We start from the raw sequence: 23,836 nt of genomic DNA, 5'->3' as shown, positions 1-23,836 counted from the left end.
AGCTTCCCTGGTCATCCAGGGCTTCTGATTGGGATAGACCCGGATAAGTTTATCCACTGTGACAATGTCTGTGCAGTTCTTAATATAACACAGTACGCTGTCACTAAACACTTCAAGGTCTGGGTGTTCAAAGATGTCCCAGTTGGTCCTACTGAAACAGTCCTGCAGCTGCTTAGAGGCTCCATCTGGCCAAGTTTTAACTGTCCTTGTGCTGTTAGGGGCAGTTTTCCTGAGTGGGATGTAATTAAAAGCGGTGACGTGTGGTCAGAGTGGACCATGTGAGGTAGTGGTGTGTAGCCCTGTTTAATGTTTGTGTAGACTTTATCCAAAGTGTTAGCTCCTCTGGTGGCACACTTGACGTGCTGATGGAATTTAGGGAGCACAGGTTTTAAATCCACATGTTTAAAGTCCCCAGCAACAATAGACACAGCATCAGGGTGCTTGGTCAGCTGACCGCTTATACTGCGGTGTAAAAGTTCGATAGTGGAGTTTGCATTAGCGTCAGGTGCTATGTAAACAGCAGTAATCATGACCACAGTAAACTCTCTAGGGAGATATATGGGTCTGCATCTAATAGTCACATACTTCAGGTTTGGGGAGCAGTGACACAGTCACTGTATTTGTACACCAGTTGTTATTTACGTACACACACAGCCCCTCTCCTATGCTCTTACTGGACTCACTGGTCCTTCATGGTGTCGTGCAGTGTAGCCTGTTCGCTGGATAGCAGAGTCCGGGATCAATGAGTGAAGCCAGCATTCCGTGATCAACAGAACGCAACTGTTCTTTATGATGTTATTTGTTGCCACCTGTAGCCTCAGTTCATCGATTTTGTTGACAAGAGATCTGGCATTGGTGAAAATAGGTAGTGACTTGTGAGAGGACTCAATATTAGAATAGTCACATGATTAGTGTGGGATGTTGTTATAGTCTCTTACATCAGCATGAATATTTACAATACAAAGTGTGACATGAACAGGTTAATAGAACATATTGGATAAGAAGGGACATACAGGGCACATGGAAGTCAGTATGTGTGAAGTGTGGCCATCCGGTAATGTAGTCTACTGATGTCCAGAATAATTGTCAGAAAATGCAATTTGTTACATAAACGTTATTGTCAGCGAAAATATTACTCTATGTGAATCAAGTACCTGTATGTTTAACCCAGGTTTCAATGTAACTCTGGAAAATGTAGTGTACAACTGGCCATGGGTAAAAACAGTGCCTGGCAAATAAACTCTGACATTATTAATCGTTTGTCGTTGTGACTTGGTCATAGTCATACAATATGCTAAACGAACAGGGAATTGCCTACGCCATAATATAAAGGGGATATCTTGTTTTGAATTGTCAGTGTTATGGAATCCCTGTAGTTTTTCCATCGTAATGTTTCTTGTTATATGGCAGTTTGGCTCTGCTCTTCAGAAAGGTTTGTGTGTGTGTAATTCATTTTTCGTTCACTGTCTAGCTACAAGTCTTGCTGCCGCTGATCTTCTGATATTGTTGCTCTGTGGTTTATCATACGTTGTCTTTGTTGTTCTAAGGCCTGTACTGGTTGGTGTGGCGTGATGTAGGTGTTTCTGCTTCTGTGTGTTGGTGTGAGTATGTAGGCCGGTGAGATCGTTTCTGTTGGTTGCCGCTAGGCTCTATGTGCCTTTTCATTTTATCGGGAGGCTTACGTTGAAGTGAAGGAAAAGGGAGGTGTAAAATGGTTAGTGTCGTAATGCAGTTTTGGTCAGCAACAAAGTACGCACGGAATAAACAGTCAAATAGCACAGTCGATAATTGGTCACATTGTAGAAATGAAGACTTGAAGATAAGCCTAAGACCAAAACTCTTCCAGGAAAACGGCTTGCTATTATTGTGGAGGGATATAATAGTTGTGGCAACCATTTTTTATATCGAGCATGGACAGACAGAAGCAAAATAGTATAAGGATAGTGTTTGCTTTAACTTCGAACCTTAACTTTCTAAGATTGGCTCTTACAACCGATGTAGTAAAGTCTAATACCGTTATATTTTCAGCATTTTAATATCGACTTGAAACCAAAGTATTGGTTCTTCTAACATCCTTATTCCTGGCATGACTTAAGCTGCTGTTGCTTTTAACTTGCGCTAAAGCAGCCCTATAGCTTCACCACTGTGAGCCATTTTCATGAGTAGTTTTTTTTTCTTGCGTACTGTATTATTGGAGGTTCCGAAGTAATTTGCATAGTTGCAGACATGCTTAAGTGTAATACTGACTTTCTTTTGGTAATACCAATCCTGTTAAAAAGCTTTTACCATGTTCAGAATTATGGTATCTCCTTAGTACCCAAATATCCATTCTAGTGAGGTCCCTAGATTACAGAAACTAATTAGTTGTAATTAGGTATAATTACAAAATATGCATTACCATTTTAATTATGCAGTACTTGTTTCTTACTAAAACTTATGTTGTATGACACACAGCAACAAATAATAATAAAATTAGCACAAATCTTTAAAAACAAAAAGTTTACCAAGCAGCAGTTTTATTATTATTAGTGGCCTTCAGCTCGATCCCAAGCCATGGCAACTTGATGGATGAACGATCTGTAGGAAAATTGATCATGTGTAAGTCTAGATAGGTCCACCAGGGTCTTCTCCGCTGTTATTGTGATTGTGTCGAGCCACTGAGATGCTGGTGTTCCTCTTCGCCTTGTTTCTTCTGTTCTTCCGACCATGATATCCTTCTCCAGTGATCGCTTTCTTCATATAATATTTCCAAAGTAGGCAAGTCATAGCTTGGTGATCCTTGATACGAGTGACATGTCTGGCTTGATTAATGTTGTTGTTGTATTTGTTCGTTCTTCTAGCCATCCATGGTATTGATAATATCCTTCTCCAGCACCACATTTCGAAGGCGTCGATTCTTCTTCTATTTTGTTTCTTTATTGTCCAGGTTTCGCATCTGTATGTTACCAAAGAAAAGACCAAACTAAGCAGTTTGAAATTCATATTTATCGATTCTACCTCCAGTTAAAAGTGCAAGCTGCTGCATTTTAAACAAGCTTGCTGTCCAAATGACTGTTTGAATTCACAGGACAAAATTAAAAGGTTCAAGTTCCTTAAAGTAGCTTTTCTTGCCATTTGTCTAGTTGCACAGGACAACTTCTCTTTTTTTTCAGTTTATCATTCCAGTTTCTTTAACGTAAAGAATAATATACCAATCCCCTTTCATTTACAGATAAAACCAGCTTCCACTTGCTGCTCTTTGTTTACACTGCAGAACGTTTACTGCAAAAGGGGAAAATAAAATACTCAACTCAACTACTATAGTACCTGGCATAAGGGAGCACTGCAACTAAATTACCGTAAAGCTTAGGAAAAATTAGGAAAACAGGCTAAAATATTGTTTTTTCATGATCAGCCCTTTTTTTTTTTAGTGAAAATTGGCCAATTTAGATCAGCAGACGATTGATTGGAGCATACCTACTACTTTCACTGCTTTGCAGTAAGGAGACTGTGGAAGATTGTGGGTTTGCTTCCCGGTTCCTCCCTGTGTGGATAGCGCTTTGAGTACTGAGAAAAGTACTATATAAATGTAATGAATTATTCACTGAGCTGCTCCTTCCACCAAGAGGCATGGACTTCCTTTAAAAACACTTCTGGAATGCTCTTTTGTTTTCTTTTAACAGCGATTTTAGAGATGTTACCATTGATTTCGGTGGAACAAGTGTTTGTCTGAAAACTGTACCATACCATTGCATGTAAGAGCATTCTAAACCACTCTCTTCTGAAATGCCTAGGTGTGAATATTGCCATTGAGATTAGTGACACATAACTTTTCTAGCTGTTTAAGATCATTCTGATCTAGCATTACACTTAGTATGAATAGACCCTTACTATTTTGTTTCTTGTTTTAATAAATTTTTCTGATCTATGCAATAACTGGTGAGGCTGGGGTAATTTTCTTATTACAGGATGAATGGAAAGCTTAAACTTGGGTTTCCGACCCTGATTTATATAAAATTAAAATAGTTGTCATCCATTGTAATTGAGGCTATGTGAGTCTGGGCTCCCCCTGGATTATAGTGCCAGGTTTGAGTTATTGCCGGCAGCAGCCAACTTGACTTAATGCAAATTAATTTTTCCTTTTGTGGAAAGTTGGGAGAAGCATAGACTTGATTGCCGATTGGGGGAGGCAGATATGTGATATTACATTTTATTTTGGGTAAATCATGTGGCATACCTAATAATCTATCCCTCCATTTTCTCATATACTTATTGGGTTCATGCTTCTGGGTATCTGCTGTCTGCCCAGGTATAAGAGGGTGCAAAGTGTGAAATGATCTTAGACAAGACACCAGCCCATCACAGGGTACAGGCGTATTGGAACAATATAGAGTTGCTGTTTTTCCTAACATGGAGATGTTTGGGATGTGGGAGGAAAGTAGAAGTACCTGCAATTACCATCTTCGCTGTATACTTTAAACATTATTTGTCAGACTGATTCTGCATACAGGGGCTGCAAAGAGTGCCATCTTTAGCCGGCATTGGTTGTTATCTGTTGTTGACAAGTAGCGGTAAGGCATCATTATTTGGCAAGTTGGCAGTGAGACTTTTTTCTTCATACTCGTACAGCCTTACACATTTCCAAAATTAATAACCACTTTTTCATTTTTCCATTGCCAAGCCCCACTTCTGCATTTCAGTCACTTGTTGTTGAGTATGGTTTTTGGCTGTGTTTGGTTTTCAATGTTTCTTGTTTAATCTTCTTGGCGTAGGGGACATGCATAAGGCATTGAATAGAAGGTGACATAAATAAGGTGGAGGAAGTAGGGTGAAGGTTGAAACATCGATGGCAGATCACCTACCAGATGTGCTGATCTCCTGTGTTTACGTTTGTTGCAGATGGGAGAGGCGAAACAATTCTGCTTCATTTTAAATCTCATTTACCGGAAATGGTTTGGGTGTGATCTCAGGATGACCTCTCTCTAGTGACCCTGGCATTTGCAAGGAGGGTTGGAGAGATCCAGCATAAATGTAAGAGTGGCCAATTGCAGAGGGCAAGCTGTGACAGTTGCAGTTTAATCAAACACTCTGTGTAATTGGGATGTAGAGGCAGCAGACAAAAAACAGCAATGCCAAGGATATAATTAGCACATCAGTAAGTGACAACCTACTAATCAAGCCCCTAGCATGCATAAAGCGTCCTGATTCTAGAGTCATAAATTGCAGAGGCATCAGCTAATTCCAAATAATTACCCTGGACAAGGGATGTGGAGTAGTGGAGGTGTTATTTTGGGAAAACCATTCGCTTCTTATAGAATTTATTGTTGTGGTGTGATTACTACTAAGGATTTGTAACTGTTTTGTGTGATGAGCATTTTGTTGGGTCGAGAACAAAAACTTAGAAGATCACTTTTTTTATAAATAGATGTGCAGGTTTTTTTTTAATAAAATTTTCTACTCCTTTAAGATCTACTTCCAGAGTGCTTTGCGGGTAACTCTGGATTAGCAGGTACATATTCGAAAGTGCTGCGGTGGGTTGGCGCCCTGCCCGGGATTGGTTCCTTCCTCACGCCCTGTGTTGGCTGTGATTGGCTCCAGCAGACCCCCGTGACCCTGTGTTCCGATTCAGCGGGTTGGAAAATGGATGGATAGATATTTGAAAGTGAGGCTTTGAAGCTGATGATAGAAAAGCTGCATTCTGTTTTGATGTTGTGCTGCAGTATTTTTTTAATTGGTTCTTTTGAAGAGCATGAGCCCTGCCTTGAGTCCAGCTACAACAGGAGTTTAAGTATGACAAGACAAAGGGGGATGAGACAGAGTATAGGAGTCGGGTGGAAAAGTTGTGCATGCAAAAAATGCCAAAAAGTGTACATGAATAATGTGCAGATTCAAAATGGAGTTTTTCTTTCGTAATGGGATGGCAGATTAGGGTCTCCATGAAGCTTAGAGCATTGCAAAGCACCCACACATGATTGATTGAACAAGGGCTTGGGGTGGGGAGCACCTCTGAAGCATCGAGGTCCACGATGAAATGATGCACGTTAGACGATCCTTCAGTGGGGTACCCTGTGAAGCATTGAACGCTGATAAGCAATGAACACAGTTGACAAGCTTTGTCCCCAGTGAAGTAACACGTTCCAAAGTGCCATGCGGCACTGTTAACTTGTGCATTAGTGGAATGTCACTGTTTACGGTTTAGAAAAGAAACAAGGGCACCTAGCGAGAATGAAGCTACAATATTAGGGCAGTAAAGTGCCCCGATTATGTTGGGAAAGGGTGACACTGCTGGAATTTTTTTTTTCTTTTTAAATGCTGACAGTTAATTTACGGTATATTGTCAGAAACACATTCTGTTTTAGGTTTAGGTTAGGTTTAGGTTTAGGTTTCTTTATTTAGTCATGTTTACACAGGAAAACATGAAATTTGCCTTATGTATGTTTGTAATTTGTTTTATGTATGTACACCCACACCATATGAATAATGAATGTATCAACTTATTAGTCAGTTAAGGACTTCCAACACAGCTGGCAAAATGGATTAAAAATGGCTGCTATTCCTAAATAGCCCATGTAATATTTCTGTTAAACCCTTTAAATTAATGCTGAAAGCCTACATTTCAGTTATATAATTATTTCTTCATTTCAAATCCACTGCAGTGGTGTAAAGAGCCAAAATGATGAAAACTGTGTCACTGTCTAAATTCTTATGCATTACTAACTGTACTTGACACTGTTTTTGCATAATAGCTTGCATAATATGTGACTTTGTTTTCTTATATCTCGCTTTTTCATTGCTTATGATGTTGTAAGTTGAAATGAGAGTTTTGATTTTATAAACTTGGCTCTGTTTGATTGGGTGAGAGCTGAAGCAGCAAAGGAATCCATCTATAAAACTTTGGCTTGGGAGCACAATATAACACACTTGAAGTGAGGGTACGGGATGAATCTGTCATGATTGTCATCCCCTACTGAATTTAAATTCCGAATCCATAATCTTAAGACCTGTAAATTGGGGACTTCACGCAGACAGTGGCGTTTCTCATTTGCTTTAAGGTGTCAGCCAGAGGTAAAGATGCGTCTTTTTTTTTTTTTCTTCTTTCCCAAGTTCTATCACTAGATTGGTTTTCCCCACAAATAGCGATTTATAGTGGGTATAGAAAAGAATCCCCCCCCTTCCAAATATTCCCATTTTTAGCCTTACATTAAAACACACAAACCAATATTTTTTCCAGCTTTACTTACTCAATGCAATCTATAACATCCAAGTGAAAGATATCACAGCTACAGTTCAGAAGAATTTTAAAAAATAAAAAACAACTACTGAGATGAATAAAGGATCACCCCCCCTCCTAAACTCCCATCAGGTGTAAGTGCCCACCATTTCCATTGCGGTTACTGGCTTCCTTCCATCTGTGATGAATTATAATGAGTGTGATTAGTGAAGCTGTTCCTGGAGCATTCATTCCCTTGCTTGGTAGTGCAGCTGACAGCAAACAACTGACTATGGGTGGTAAACCACTTTCAAAAGATCTCCGGGACAGAGTTGTGGACAGACATAAGGCAGGAGATGGGTACAAAACAATCTCAAAGGCTTTATCAATCCCAAGGAGCACAGTGAAGTCCATAATAAAGAAGTGTTTGGTACTACCAGGACCCTCCCTGGATCCGGCCGTCCCTCCAAACTGGATGGAAGAGCAAGGAGGAAACTGGTAAGAGAGGCCACCAAGAGGCCAATGGCCACTTTGAAGGAGTTACAGGATTTTATGGCAAAGAGTGGTCATTGTGTGCATGTGACAACAATTTCACAAGCACTCCACCATTGTGTCTTGTTCGGGAGGGTCACACTTCTCAAGAAAGGCCACATTAAGGCTCGTTTTGAGCTTTGCCAGAATGCACCTTGAAGATTCTGATGCCAAGAGGAAAAAGGTCTTCTGGTCAGATGAGACCAAAATTGAACTATTTGGCCTCGATACCAAACAGTACACCAATGCAGCTCACCATCCACAACACACCATACCTACAGTAAAGCATGGAGTAGGTGGCATCCTGTTGTGGGGGTGTTTCTGTGCCGCAGGGCCCGGGGCTCTCATTAGTGTAGAAGGAAAAATGAATGGGGCAAAATACCATCAAATTCTTGAGGAAAACCTGCTACCCTCTGCCAGAAAGTTGAAGATGGGCAGAATGTTCACATTTCAACACGACAACGACCCGAAGCACACAGCAAAATTGACAACACAGTGGCTGAAGGAGAAAAAAGTGAATGTCATCGTGTGGCCCAGTCAGAGCCCAGACCTAAATCACAGTGAAAATCTGTGGAAAGATTTGAAGATAGCAGTCCACCAACGCTCACCATCCAATTTGACCAAACTTGAACAGTTCTCAATGTACTGTAGATGTGTAAAGCTGATAGAGAAGTATCCCAACAGACTCAAGGCTGTCTTTAACGCAAAAGGTGGTCAACAAAATGACATCGACATTGGTGGGTGATCCTTTATTAATGTCAGTAGATCTTGTTTTTGATTTTTCTTTTATAATTTTTCTGAACTGTAGCTGTGCTATCTTTCACTTGGAAGTTATAAGTTTCATTGAGTAAGTAAAGCGGGGGAATATTTTGGGTGGGGAGGGGATTCTATTCTATATTCACTGTATGTGAGGGTGTCTTATATATCAATTTTTAAGCAGGTTGGCCTTCTGCTTACTATCTTTGCACCTCCAAAGTTAACATTTAACAAGTCACAGATGAAAAGTCTTATCAACTTCAGAAGATCTCTATCTTGCTAGGTCTTAAAAGCAGAGCAAATACCATCAGTAGTTTCTTATTACTTTTGAAACAATTCTAACCCTTTGAAAATAAAAGCTCTGCTGCTAGATTTGGAAAAGCAAACATTAAGCAAGAGCATACCCAATAGTTAGTTATTATTATCAACACACAAAAACATACTAGTATTATAAAACGAGAAGCACCTAGGGCAGTGGTTCTCAAACAGTGGGGCTGGCCCCCCTAGGGGGGTGCGAAGTAACAAAAAGGGGGGGAGCGCGAAGATGTGACAAAAAGAAAACAAGAATCGAAAATATGAAAAATACATCTATTGAAACGAAAACAAATTAACGTAAACTACATTCTGATACTAGAAAAATAAATAGAGTTAAATAAATGTCGATAAAAGTTAAGTAGGTATAATAAAATATGCATCTATGATATATCATTAATTAAAAAAGAACAAATTGGTATTAGTGGGCTCCTTTCAAAAAACGTTAGGGGGGGCGCAATTAAAACTGTTATGAAAACTCGGGTCGCAAATACTTGAAGGTTGAGAAACGCTGCGCTAGGGAGTGATTAAAACGGACTTTTAAGCACCACCTGAGAAATGAAAGCAATTTCTGTAACTGGATTTATGATTCAATGTTTTAAATGTCTTTAAACAATACAAACCCATTCAAGTTCATACATTATTAATGGCAGTAAAAAGTCAGGGTTTGATGGACACTGACTTGTCAAATATAGATTGTAAAGTATAAACCACTGCCTTGGGAGAAATATTCAGTACAGGGCAACGGCCAAGAGGACAGATCAATCGATTTAAGATGAGCTTCATTCCCTGTTGTTAGAGTTTGTCTTCTGGATCACGTCTCAGACCCAGCATAGTTTTAAATTTATATTCTGTGTAAATTTAGCTATTTCTTGTAAAGCCTTTGCTGAACAGTTTAATTCTGTCTCACTGCAACAAATATCTGATTTACAATTTTTCCTTGGTCAATATGAGTAAATTGTTAGTCTGAGTTATGTCTCCACAGTCAAACCTCATTTGTTATTCACCATAATTTTATTGTGAATATTGAGTTTTATAACCTGACATTTTATTACTTGGGCAGGCTCCTTTTTTTTTTTAATGCTTAATAAACTGCCACACATTTGTTACTTAAGTTTGTTACAGTTGTGAATTCTCTCACACTAAATAACAATGGAAAAAAGTCAGGAAAAAGATGTGTAGTCAATCCACCTACAGTACATAGTACTGCCTAAGTTACCATTCTGACAAGGAATCTTGGACCTTAGGGAGAGAGAGAGAGAGAGAGAGAGAGATGGAACAAATTTGATTTTTCTTCAGGTGGATATTTAGCTTTTACGGAAAGCTTAATAAATAAATATTCTAAACATGAGGATGTCCTCCTCAGGTCAAGATTCCAGCCACAGTAATTTCCGTGGACCAGCACAGGTTTTTTGCTGCATGGACTTCACACTTAGTGGATGGTGGAACTGTGCTGCTGCTGTTGCTTCTTCTTCTTCCTGTCATTTCACTAGCTTATACAAGTTGCTTCACGCTCAGAAGATGTCAGCCCCTCTTCTTTTTCTGTATACTATAACCAGGGCTGTGGAGTCGGTAGATTCAATCCATTCTGAAAGTATTTCCAGCGCATCACTTTTTCCACATTTTATGTTACAGCCTTATTCCAAAATGGATTAAATTCATTTTTTTCCTCAGAATTCTGCACACAACACCCCATAATGACAACGTGAAAAAAGTTTACTTGAGGTTTTTGCAAATTTATTAAAAATAAAAAAACTAAGAAATCCCATGTACATAAGTATTCACAGCCTTTGCTCAATACTTTGTCGATGCACCTTTGGCAGCAATTCCAGCCTCAAGTCTTGTTGAATATGATGCCACAAGCTTGGCACACCTATCCTTGGCCAGTTTCACCCATTCCTCTTTGCAGCACCTCTCAAGCTCCATCAGGTTGGATGGGAAGCGTCGGTGCACAGCCATTTTAAGATCTCTCCAGAGATGTTCAATCGGATTCAAGTCTGGGCTCTGGCTGGGCCACTCAAGGACATTCACAGAGTTGTCCTGGAGCCACTCCTTTGATATCTTGGCTGTGTGCTTAGGGTCGTTGTCCTGCTGAAAGATGAACCGTCGCCCCAGTCTGAGGTCAAGAGCGCCCTGGAGCAGGTTTTCATCCAGGATGTGTCTGTACATTGCTGCAGTCATCTTTCCCTTTATCCTGACTAGTCTCCCAGTCCCTGCCGCTGAAAAACATCCCCACAGCATGATGCTGCCACCACCATGCTTCACTGTAGGGATGGTATTGGCCTGGTGATGAGCGGTGCCTGGTTTCCTCCAAACATGATGCCCGGCATTCACACCAAAGAGTTCAATCTTTGTCTCATCAGACCAGAGAATTTCCTTTCTCATGGTCTGAGAGTCCTTCAGGTGTCTTTTGGCAAACTCCAGGCGGGCTGCCATGTGCCTTTTACTATAGAGTGGCTTCCGTCTGGCCACTCTACCATACAGGCCTGATTGGTGGATTGCTGTAGAGATGGTTGTCCTTCTGGAAGGTTCTCCTCTCTCCACAGAGAACCTCTGGAGCTCTGACAGAGTGACCATCGGGTTCTTGGTCACCTCCCTGACTAAGGCCCTTCTCCCCCGATCGCTCAGTTTAGATGGCCGGCCAGCTCTAGGAAGAGTCCTGGTGGTTTCGAACTTCTTCCACTTACGGATGATGGAGGCCACTGTGTTCATTGGGACCTTCAAAGCAACAGAAATTTTTCTCTAACCTTCCCCAGATTTGTGCCTCGAGACAATCCTGTCTCGGAGGTCTACTGACAATTCCTTTGACTTCGTGCTTGGTTTGTGCTCTGACATGAACTGTCAACTGTGGGACCTTCTATAGACAGGTGTGTGCCTTTCCAAATCATGTCCAGTCAACTGAATTTACCACAGGTGGACTCCAATGAAGCTGCAGAAACATCTCAAGGATGATCAGGGGAAACAGGATGCACCGAAGCTCAATTTTGAGCTTCATGGCAAAGGCTGTGAATACTTATGTACATGTGCTTTCTCAATTTTTTTATTTTTAATAAATTTGCAAAAATCTCAAGTAAACTTTTTTCACGTTGTCATTATGGGGTGTTGTGTGTAGAATTCTGAGGAAAGAAATGAATTTAATCCATTTTGGAATAAGGCTGTAACATAACAAAATGTGGAAAAAGTGATGCGCTGTGATTACTTTCCGGATGCACTGTAAATCCTTCAACTCTGACTCCTTAGTTTCCGTTACTTCCGACTCGTCTGTATTTAATATGCTAATGTATTTTCCATGTTGATTGAAGGAAGGCAACATACACATCATTTAACCACAGAACTACCGGCTAGGAAGTTGACACTCTACCGTATTGGCCAGTTTAAACAAAAGACAAGAACCCCTGAACACACATCAGGTCATAGCACACACCTACACCTACATCATTACACTTGTTTACACACTTAAAGATGTAAAAAAAGTATTTATTCATATAATAAAACACTAGGGTCTGTGTGTGTATCTGGTTCCTCAGAGCAGTCTGATTAGTTAGCTTGGCTTTGATTCAATTGGTCAGTTTGACTTTGGTGATGCAGTTAAAAAGGAGAAAGTGCCGGGGCAAAAGAGTTTGAGACTCATAAGGAGGATCAAAAGGTGTAGGAGACACCCTGGGTGTCACCTTCAAAGACTGAAAGTATAATACTGGACAGTTTGCAAGCAAAGCACCTTAATATGACAGAATATGAGGTGTAGGTTTTATGGGAAAGCACTTGAGAGAGGGAGCACCAAGCAAGATAGGTTCAGACACACAAGAAAACCGAGGAAAGGTGCTAAAGGTATACATCGGGCAATAGATACTAACCCTTAAACCGCCAGAACCGTAGTCTGCTCCCAAAGCAGTCCGCCAGCTCGCCGGAGCCAAGTATATTCGGCAACTTACATTCGTTGAACGCGGCAACCAGCTAAAGTCGGTTCCCAGTGCAAGCTGCAAGCATGCTGGAGCTGAGTATATTCGGTGATGTACATTCATTGAACGCCACAACCAGCTATAGTCGCTTCCCAGTGCAGTTTGCCAGCACGCAAGAGCTGATCAGTCCATGCAGTATATTCGTTGAGCAGCCAGTTTGTGACCACTGGCACCCCCTAACGAATCGGCATCACTGTCCCTGGAATTCAGCCGCTGCACTAGACTAGTCTGCTGGCATCAGCGTTTATCTCTCTCTGTGTGCTTGCGTGCAGCTAGTTCAAGCGCAGTTGGCTCGATGATTAACAAATTTTTGTGATTTTGAGTTTGTATAATTGGTATAGGTCGGGGGGCTTTTTGCATATCGGCTTATTTTACAATATAAACTTTGTAAAGTTTTGATTTTTTTGGAGGATTTGTTTTCCAACTTGAATTACTAAGCAATGAATTCAGTGAGCATTTCCGTGATTTCAGTTCACACGAACAGGACTTTGCGCTGTTTACGTCGCCATGCTCTTACAATGTTGAGAATGCGCCTGAGAATATCCAAACGGAATTGATTGAAATGCAGTCAGATTCTGTTCTGAAGGCAAAATGCAACAAAGTTGGTGTGCCAGGCTTGTATGCTTACCTGCCACCCTTGTATATGCAGATCCGTAAGTTGGCATCGAGAGTACTGTCTGTGTTCGGAAGCACTTATCTTTGTGAGCAATTGTTTTCGTTAATGAAAGCTACCAAAACCTCACATCGCTCAAGACTTACTGTCGAGCACCTTTCATCCCTCATAATAGTTGCAGCTACACAAGATTTCAAGCCTGATATTGACGAACTGGTTACTAACAAGAGATGCCAAGTGTCGGGACAAAAGAAATAGATCTCAGACTATAAGACTCCTAGATAAGGACCTAGCTAAGAGGCTAAGACTCTTAATTGTATGCTGTTGTACGAAGATTGTATGGAAATAAATTGCTTTTCTTTAAACTTTAAATGTTACATTTTTTAAAGTTTTCAGTATTGGAAAGAAAGCTACAGTAACTTTGTATAATAGTATTTGTTACAGTGCGGCCTGCTGACGCACGTATGGCAGTCGAAGCGGCCCACCAATGGTAGTGAGTTTGACATGCCTGGTGTATTGTATTGTATTGTGCCCACTCTTCTAGCAGCACAGCTCAGTAGCACTCAGAAGGAGTATTGAGTCTCAGTAAAATGTAGACTTGTTTCAAATATGGGATCAGAACTGTTTTGTGCCTGGGCTCGTGAACACGTTTGCCCAAAGTGCAGAACGTTAATTATTTGTCATGCCATGTCATTTTCTAACTCCATTAACCCATAACAGGGTCGCAGAGGGTGCAAGGCAGGAACAAACCCGGGACAGGGTGCCAGTGCATTGCAGGGTGAACTTATACACCGTCACACACTCGGGCTAGTTTAGCGTAGCCAGTTCACCTAAACTTCACGTTTTTGGACAGTGGGAGGAAACTGCCGCACAGGAGGAAACCCACACAGACACGTGGAGAACATGCAAACTCCACGCAGGGAGGACACAGGACATGAATTCTGGTCTACTTACTTCGAGGCATCCTCTCTGCTACTGTGCCACCATGCCGCCCCAGATGTTCAGTCACTTGTATATTTCCTTATCTCCATCCCCTGACTTGTGTTTTTCATGGAGTTGCCTGGGGTGTTTATTTAGTCTCCATTGTGTAGGTGAGTACACCTTATTGACTCAACACAAGTTGGCCCCAGACAGCGTATCATCGCTGAACTAATTATGGTACTTCTAAAACTGTTTGTATATTTAGAAAAGTTACATGATTTAATTTGGCTAATTACAAGTAATTAATCTCAGAAGTTGTGCTTTTATGTTATAATGTGCAAAAATAGCTTTGCATTTCTCCCATATTTAATTATGACTAACATCTGGAATGTTAGTGCCTAGGAATCGCCTTGTGGAGCAGCACATATGTAGAATTCATTCTGTTTACAAATGAGAGTGCCCATTTTGCCCTTATTTGTTATTCTACACCACTGCCTGTAACTTGGCAGCATAACTACAAATGACTGAACATGACATACATAAGATATCTGTCTTGTTGTTTTCTGACAGGAGCAGGCGTGATTTGCAGAAATAATTCCTTGCTGGCCTTTACAGAATTGTTTGTCTGTTACATAAAGATATTTTTAAAACTGCCAACCCAAGGTTAATTAAGAGAGATGTTTATATATTGATCTACATAACCTTGTTTCTTTTTTTCTTCTATTAGAATAAAAATCCTGATAGTTGAACTTAATTGATTAAGCTATTCCATTGCAAGCAAGCAGCTTATTCTCAATGTCTGGATGAGGTTTGAATCAATCGTATTCTCTAATATAGGGGTACACTGCCTTTTTAAATTTAATATCTGCTTTTTCAGTCACCAGTTAAGCATGCTATACCAGTATAAATTTGGAGCTCCAATATGAGAACAGCAAATTGTTGGCGCATCAGTAAATGCTCATCATATTATTTGCTTTTTTCCAGTGATTCTCAGTCACGGATTTCATTTGCATAATCTTGGCAAGTCAGGGGCCATGTAGCCCCCTGCAACTCCGTCCAACCTGTCTGCAACTTGTAGAGAGAGAGAGATAGATAGATAGATACTTTATTAATCCCAAAGGGAAATTCACAAACTCCAGCAGCAGCATACTGATACAAAAAGCAATATTGAATTAAAGATTGATAACAATGCAGGAAAAAACAGACAATAACTTTATATAATGTTAACGTTTACCCCCGTCAGACTGTCCAGCTCCATGCCAACAATAGAGCCTGCCTTCCTCACCAGTTTGTCAAGGTGTGAGGCATCCTTCTTCTTAATGTCGCCTCCCCAGCACACCACTGCGTAGAAGAGGGTGCTCGCCACGACCGTCTGATAGAACATCTGCAGCATCTTATTACAGATGTTGAAGGACGCCAGCCTTCTAAGGAAGTATAGTCGGCTCTGTCCTTTCTTACACAGAGCATCAGTATTGGCAGTCCAGTCTAATTTATCATCCACCTGCACTCCCAGATATTTATAGGTCTGCACCCTCTGCACACAGTCACCTCTGATGATCACGGGGTCCATGAGGGGTCTGGGCCTCCTAAAATCCACCACCAGCTCCTTGGTTTTGCTGGTGTTCAGGTGTAGGTGGTTTGAGTCGCACCACTTAACAAAGTCCTTGATTAGGTCCCTATACTCCTCCTTCTGCCCATTCCTGGTACAGCCCACGATAGCAGTGTCGTCAGCGAACTTTTGCACGTGGCAGGACTCCAAGTTGTATTGGAAGTCTGATGTATATAGGCTGAACAGGACCGGAGAAAGTACAGTCCCCTGTGGCGCTCCTGTGTTGCTGACCACAATGTCAGACGTGCAGTTTCCGAGACGCACATACTGAGGTCTGTCTTTAAGATAGTCCACGATCCATGCCACTAGGTATGAATCTAATCCCATCTCTGTCAGCTTGTCCCTAAGGAGCAGAGGTTGGATTGTGTTGAAGGCGCTAGAGAAGTCTAGAAACATAATTCTTACAGCACCACTGCCTCTGTCTAAGTGGGAGAGGGATCGGTGTAGCATATAGATGATGGCATCCTCCGCTCCCACCTTCTCCTGGTATGCGAACTGCAGAGGGTCGAGGGCGTGTTGGACCTGTGGCCTCAGGTGGTGAAGCAGCAAGCCGCTCCATGGTCTTCATCACATGTGATGTCAGAGCAACAGGCCGGAAGTCATTCAGCTCACTAGGACGTGATACCTTTGGGACTGGGGTGATACAAGATGTTTTCCAAAGTCTCGGGACTCTCCCCTGTTCCAGGCTCAGGTTGAAGATGCGCTGTAGAGGACCCCCCAGCTCCGATGCACAGACCTTCAGCAGTCGTGGCGATACTCCATCTGGACCCGCTGCTTTGCTGGCATGAAGTCTCCTCAGCTCTCTGCTCACCTGCGCTGTTGTAATTGTGGGTGGGGATGTCTCTCCTATGCTGGTATCAGCAGAAGGATGTGTGGAGGGTGCAGTACTCCGAGGTGAGAGTGAGAGTGGGTTAGGGTGGTCAAACCTGTTAAATAAGTTGTTCATTTGGTTTGCTCTCTTCACGTCTCTCTTGATGGTGGTACTCCGCTTCGAGCTGCAGCCAGTGATGATCTTCATCCCATCCCACACTTCCTTCATGCTGTTATTCTACAACTTCTGCTCCAGCTTTCTCCTGTACTGCTCCTTCGCTGCCCTGAGCTGGACTCGGAGTTCCTTCTGCACGCGCTTGAGCTCATGCTGATCACCGTCTTTAAAAGACCTTTTCTTCTGGTTCAAAAGGCCCTTGATGTCACTTGTAATCCATGGCTTGTTGTTAGCATAGCAGCGTACTGGTCTTACTGGAACTACAATGTCCATACAGAAGTTGATGTAGTCAGTAGTGCAGTCAACAACTTCATCAATGTTCTCACTATGAGATCCCTGCAGGATATCCCAGTCTGTAATTCCAAAACATTCTCTCAGGGTATTCTCAGCCTCCGGGGTCCACTTCCTGAATGATCGTGTGGTTACAGGTAGGACTCTCACTTTTGGTTTATAGTGAGGCTGAAGCAGAACCAGGTTATGATCTGCTTTCCCAAGCGCAGGCAGCGGGGTGGCGCTGTATGCGTCTTTAACGTTTGCATACAGTAAATCAATAGTCTTATTTCCCCTGGTGTTACAGTCCACTTACTGGGAGAATCCAGGTTAATGTTTTGTCCAGCGTCACATGGTTAAAATAATAACATAGCACAGTTATAACATGTAGCTACAGGGTATGAGGAATAAAGGTGTTTTGAACCTCTCAAGCAGAATAGAGGCTCCACTCTAGGATGCTGGCCTAAAAGATCTGAAACTAGAGGTTAAAAAATAAGGTTTATATGGACACAAAAGAACACAAACATTGGACGGATGATGACTGCAAAAGTGTGTTATGCTCATCTGGAAGTGATCTTTTCTCTGCTGCAGATGACGTTGGTATTTGGTGTGTATTTAGTGAAGAAGACAGCTGAGCACCTGTAAGGCATTTTTTTCTCAAACTACAGGCCCTTGGTGTCCATATCCTTTTACTCAGCTATCCATGTGGGCCTTCCTCCTCTTTTTCTATCCTAATTAGTTACAGTCCCCCAACCCTTTTTTTCCTCTCAGTATTGTAATAGTCTCCTTCGTATGAAATCTTGAGTCTGTTTCATGGAATAGCCTTCATTCTGCAAATGAAAACAACAGACTGATACGCTTCTTGAGAAAGCTCTTTCATTTTGGCCATTTTTGAATCCAGAACTTCAGCAATACCAGTACTTTGCAACCCAAGAATAACAGATTTCAGCAATGCTAATGCAATTGAAAATGTTTCTCAAATAACCAATTAGAACGTAAACATGACTAATTTAGGATAAGTTAAGGGAGTTGAAAATTAGGACCCTGAAGGAATTTCTGCTGAAAGTGGGGCTTTCAGGTCATATGTAAATAGTAAATTAAAAATCGGTCAATTCAAGAAGGAATAGCCATTAGCAACACCAGTAGTATCTTGGCTTATTTTTAAATAAATGTAATGGTATCTTGAATAAAAAAAATCTGTGTGTCTGTCTGTATATCTGTGTATATACTGTATATACTCGCGGATAAGTCGTGACTTGAATTTATCGTATAATTTCTAGTCTTCTTATATAATACAGGTGACACAGTGGTAGTGCTGCTGCTTTGCAGTAAGAAGATTATGGAAGAGTGTGGGTTCGCTTCCCTGTTCCTCCCTGTGTGGATAGCGCTTTGAGTACTGAGAAAAGCGCTATATAAATGTAATTTATTATTATTATTATAATACGCTACCGTGGCTGTTCGTTTGTCTGTCCAGGATTTTAAATCACCTGTAGCTCGCAAACCGTTTCACCTATTAGCTTGAAATTTGGTACACATATACTACGTGATGTCTACTATCCGCTTTCGGGGTGATGATTTGTATTACTCTTTTTATTTTATTTTACTGTTGAATCAACTCTCGGCACCGCGCAGCTTGGCAGCCGTGCGGCGCATGCGTATCGTCGCCGTTCTCATTCCCCACCACCTTCGCTAATCATTCTTGAGGCAGATTGAAGACTTAAGTGCCTTTAAGTGAAAAATGAAAGAAAACGTACTAAGTAATTGTAACATAAAAACTAACTTAATTAGTTTTAACGCGAAAAGGTACCGACGAAAGAAGAGAAGCAGCGGCCGCTAGGGTGGAGAAAAGAAGAGCTGCTCAGGAAGCGGCAAGTGCATCAACCTCTGAGCAAACGAATGCTGAACAGAGAAAGAGGATGAAAACTAGGAATGATCAAGTCAAGTGTATTCACTATACGTTATCGTGCAGTACGCCGTTACTGGTATTTTATAATGTCGGTCGTATAAGTCGAATGTGGAAAACTCACGGTATTTGTCCAAGAGATTATGATATGTTAACGTCCACCTCAGAGAGTAACCATGGAGCGCACTGCCTTTTTTCCCTATGTGGGCTGGGCAATGTGCTGTATCAGTGTGTGCTTCTAACCTCTCTCTCTCTGCCTCTGTTGTGCCTACGTGACCACACAATAATACCCAAACTATTCCAAAGCAATGTTTGCACTGATTTGTGTTTTTGTATCTCATGCCCTTATACACCTTTATCGTAAGAGCATCCCTTATCTTCGATATTGTTCAATCAGAAGTAAATATGAAGTGCCGAAAGAAATTGGTAACTACGCTGCTGCAACAAAATTCGATGTGCCCGAGAAACTGGTGCAAGATTGGAGGAGGCAAGAAGATGTAAAAAAAAAAAAAAATTGTCATATTTTTGAACGGCCATATAAGTTGGGGTCTGATTTTATGATCGATTTTTTGGGGGGGTTTGAAGACCCGACTTATACGTGAGTATATATGGTATATGTATATAATATTATCAGTTTTTATCACAAACATGAAAATTTCCTGGTTTGTTGAGACTTTTGACTGGTAGTGTACATCACAGAATCCTGCTGTCATTCCTTGTGGTAAAGATAAGTTTTCCCTCTATTTGCTTCACTTGTTTTAGCTGAAACACTAGAATTGTCAAATAGGGCGTCAAACATATCAAACTGTTAGCCATTCTGTATTGTATCGCTCTGTGCACCCTGGAGAAGGCATTACCAGGGACAAAGTTCTTGGATAGCACAAGGGATCAGTGAGCCAGAAACTAACTTTTACAGCACACTCAGTGAGATTAAACACACACTTGGGCAGAAAAATATTTAATACTAGCTGATTACCCAGTGGCTTCGCTCACTGAGTGCAAGGGAAAAAAATAAAATGTAGTATTTATAAAATAAGTTTAATTGCCAATTTTATTTTTCAACAAATAAAGAGCACTTACAATAACATAGAACTCAATATAAACAACATTATTAACATCATTATCATATGAGAATATTAAGTAATATATAAGAAGCACATTGCATAGAAATATAAATTATTAAAGAGTAAAATCTTCTATAATACGCTACCGTGGCTGGCTGTTTGTCCAGGATTTTAAATCATCTGTAGCTCGCAAACCGTTTCACATATTGACTTGAAATTTGGTACACATATACTACGTGACGTCTACTATCCGCTTTCGGGGTGATGATTTTATTACACTTTTTATCTTTGTTTTATTTTATTGTAGAATCAACTCTTGGCAGAGCGCAGCAGGGCTGCCATGTGGCGCATGCATACGGGTGCCGTTCTCATTCCCTACCACCTTCTCTAATCATTCTTGAGGCAGATTGAAAACATAAGTGCCAGATTAAGTGAAAGGTTAAAGAAAACGTACTAAGTAATTGCAACACAAAAACTATCGGTTTTAACGTGAAAATTTTATTTTGGTAGGATCTCTGAGATCTTGCATTGTTCGGTTCAAGGCTTCATAAGCTCTTTTATGTGCCATGGTGCACTCATCCCAAACTATTATCTTTTAATGTTGCAAGACTTTTGCCTTTCCAGAGCCCTTGCGTATGTTGCAAATTGGATTTTCGTCTTGAGCGAGGTTTAATGGTAATTGCAATGCCAAATTTGCTGTACAGCCTCCATCTAATAATGTAGAAGCAATTCCCCATGATGCTACAGCCAGATCTATGTCACCATTCGCTCTCTCGGCAAGAATCAGGTTTGTTAAGAATGTTTTTCCTGTTCCTTTGTGGTCATACATAATTTCCGTTTCAAACGCAAAAAGAATTTTATATATATATATATATTATATACACGGAATCCCTTGAGTAGAAGAGTGGGCTACTGGAAAAAAAAAGTAAATAGGCAAACTACTCACTTGTTAATACTCAGCATCACATTTATTGGCCTAGTATGCATACATACATGGAATATGACTCTCTCGAGTATATTTAAATGACAGACATACTTGTACACACCTGAGGTGAATTTAATTTACACTTATTTGACTCCTTTATTCAAGGCAACTTACAACATTTATGATACAATTGGTTAAATTTCTTTTGGGTTTTCCAGTTGAAGCACAGGCAGGTCAAGTGACTTTGTCATTGTCAGACAGTGTCAGTAGCAGGATTTGAACCCCCAACCTCAGGTGCTAACTGACTTGTATTCCCTTCATTATTATTGATGTGGTTTTTTTTAAGACTTTGCCCTGTTAATTTTTTTCCTTAAATGGCAGCCAAAATAAAATAAGATGTCAAGCGAGTCAACAGATGACCAGCTAACTCTAACTTACTTCTGTCCAACCAGTTTCTTGATTAGAAGATGTTTTTTGTTGTTAATTAAACTCATCATTTACTGCCATGGCTTGCTGGTGCTCTCATTCTGCCGCAGCAGACATTTCCAAAACAGTTGATTTTTTTTTTTTTCTCCTAAGAGAAATGTCAAAAAGTTTTATGGACCTGGGCAGTTCATCATTACTGAGACCTTCACCTTTCTTTTTTTTTTGTTTTCAGATATTGTATGATGGACACAGGTTAGCTGGTGATGTGTTGGCTCACTTTGTTTCCCATTATTGTTTGACTGCTAGTTAAGGAAAAAAGAAGCCATTAAGGGATCTGTGGCTTAAATATCAAATCAATTACAAATAAGGCCAAAGAAGTTAAATAGCAACAGAAACTGGTCACTAATTAAGAAAATGGTTAGAACGAAAGTCTGCAGCCTACTCTGCCCTCCATGATCGGATTGCTCTAAGCTAAACATGGAGGTGCCTTTCACTGTTACACAAACACGCATATCTATTAACTATGCCTTTATTTCCATCCGCATGCTGCTTTTCGAAGCGAGTCCTTTTCTTATTTTGTTTTGCCTCTGCAGTAACAGGTTGGTAAAAGATGTCCTCATACTTAAGAAAGCCATTTGTCATTTCCTGTAAGCACTGCTATAGCACAATATTTTGTTTTAGTTTAAAATAGTGTGTTTCTTTCTTTGAAAGTTTGCAGTGATTATTTCTTAAACATTTTATACAACTATCTGTTTCCAAATGCCTTGGAGTTCCTGTTTATTTTTAGAGAAATTACTTTCATTATAGAAATATATAGAATTTTGTTAATTTTTAATTTCTTTCTTTTTTTTTAATGTAAAACTTGACATTTTAAGAGCTTAACTGGTGCCTGGTCACATTTAACTGACATTCTGCCTGGAGTTTGTTTCTGCTTTGTGCTTAATCCCACAGGGATTGAATCTTGTACACAAGCTTAGGTTTATGATTGTGGATGTAATGATGATTGGATGGCAGTGAATGATTAAAATATAATATAGAAGAGAAGGAAGCTGGTAATCCTGTAACTTTTTAATTTTCATTCTTCAGTGCTTTCTTTGTAGATTTCTTTTTCATTAACAAACTCTCTTATTTTATCAGACTCCATGAAGAGATTATAGAGTTCTATAAATTTATGTCACCTCGCCCTGAAGAAGCAGCTATGCGTAAAGAAGTCGTGAAAAGGATAGAAACGGTTATAAAAGATCTGTGGCCAACAGCAGATGTAAGTATTGAAGACTGCACTTCACACACATTTCATAACCTCTTAAGTGTTTATGTAAATTACTAAATGTAATTTAAGTTTTAGTGTTAGCTTGTTTAGTAAATATTAGGTAAATAAACTTACTCAGTGTGCAGTGATCAAGCACAATAGTTCATATAAAGTACTGCCATTTCAGAGTTTCCATTTCTTCCCCGACTGCACTATGTCAAGATAGTTTTTTGAACCATTTTACCTTCGTGTAACATAGTTGGTTTTAAAGCATTCACTTAAACTCCTAGTGATCAGCTGCATTCCTAATTGCACATCATACAGTACGCAGCCGCTACCACAGCACTCTTTTATAAGTGGATTCAGAAAGTATTCAGGCCCTGCACACTTTATTGTGTTGCAGATTTATTTTTAAACAGATACATTTTTCATTTTTTTTGCCCATCAGTCTACAGTCCGTAACCAATAATAGCAAAGTGAAAAGACAGGTTTGTAAATTTATTAAAAATCAAAATCTGAAATATCACATTCATATAAATATTCAGACCTTTTTCTCTGGCACCCAAATTGTGCTCAGGTGCATCCTTTTTACTTTAATTTTCTTGGAAATGTGTCCAGAAATTTATTAGCGTCCACCTGTGACAAACTCTATTGATTGGGTGTCGTTTAGCAAGGCACACATGTACCTGTGTGTGTAAGGTCCCACAGCTCACACTGTATACTCTCTGTATACCTCTGTGATGAGGCATAGATTAGGACATATAGATAGATAGATACTGTATAAAGATATATTTAGATATTATCTATATCTACATATATATATATATATATATATATATATATATATATATATATATATATATATATATATATATATATATATATATATACAGTACTGTGCAAACGTTTTAGGCAGGTGTGAAAAAATGCTGTAAACAAAGAATGCTTTCAGAAATATAAATAATGATTGTGTATTGTTATCAATTTACAAAATGCAAAGTGAGCGAACAAAAGAAAAATCTAAATCAAATCAATATTTGGTGTTACTACCTTTTGCCTTCAAACCAGCATCAATTCTTATAGGTCCACTTGCACAAAGTCAGGGATTTTGTAGGATTCTAGTC

General features: G+C 40.1%; 1 protein-coding gene across 1 annotated transcript in view; it reads left to right on the top strand.

Moving 5' to 3' along the window:
- tent4a (terminal nucleotidyltransferase 4A) overlaps window positions 1–23,836 on the top strand; it is an 88,059-nt gene that overhangs the window by 18,153 nt on the left and 46,070 nt on the right. Inside the window, exon 2 of the mRNA XM_028817968.2 lies at window positions 22,601–22,724. Coding sequence (XP_028673801.1) covers window positions 22,601–22,724 — 124 coding nt within the window. The remainder of the gene's footprint in view (window positions 1–22,600; window positions 22,725–23,836) is intronic.

The sequence above is a fragment of the Erpetoichthys calabaricus genome, chromosome 13, assembly GCF_900747795.2.
Source record: "Erpetoichthys calabaricus chromosome 13, fErpCal1.3, whole genome shotgun sequence".
In the NCBI taxonomy this organism is placed as follows: Eukaryota; Metazoa; Chordata; class Cladistia; order Polypteriformes; family Polypteridae; genus Erpetoichthys; species Erpetoichthys calabaricus.
This window is presented reverse-complemented; position numbering and strand designations above follow the sequence as displayed.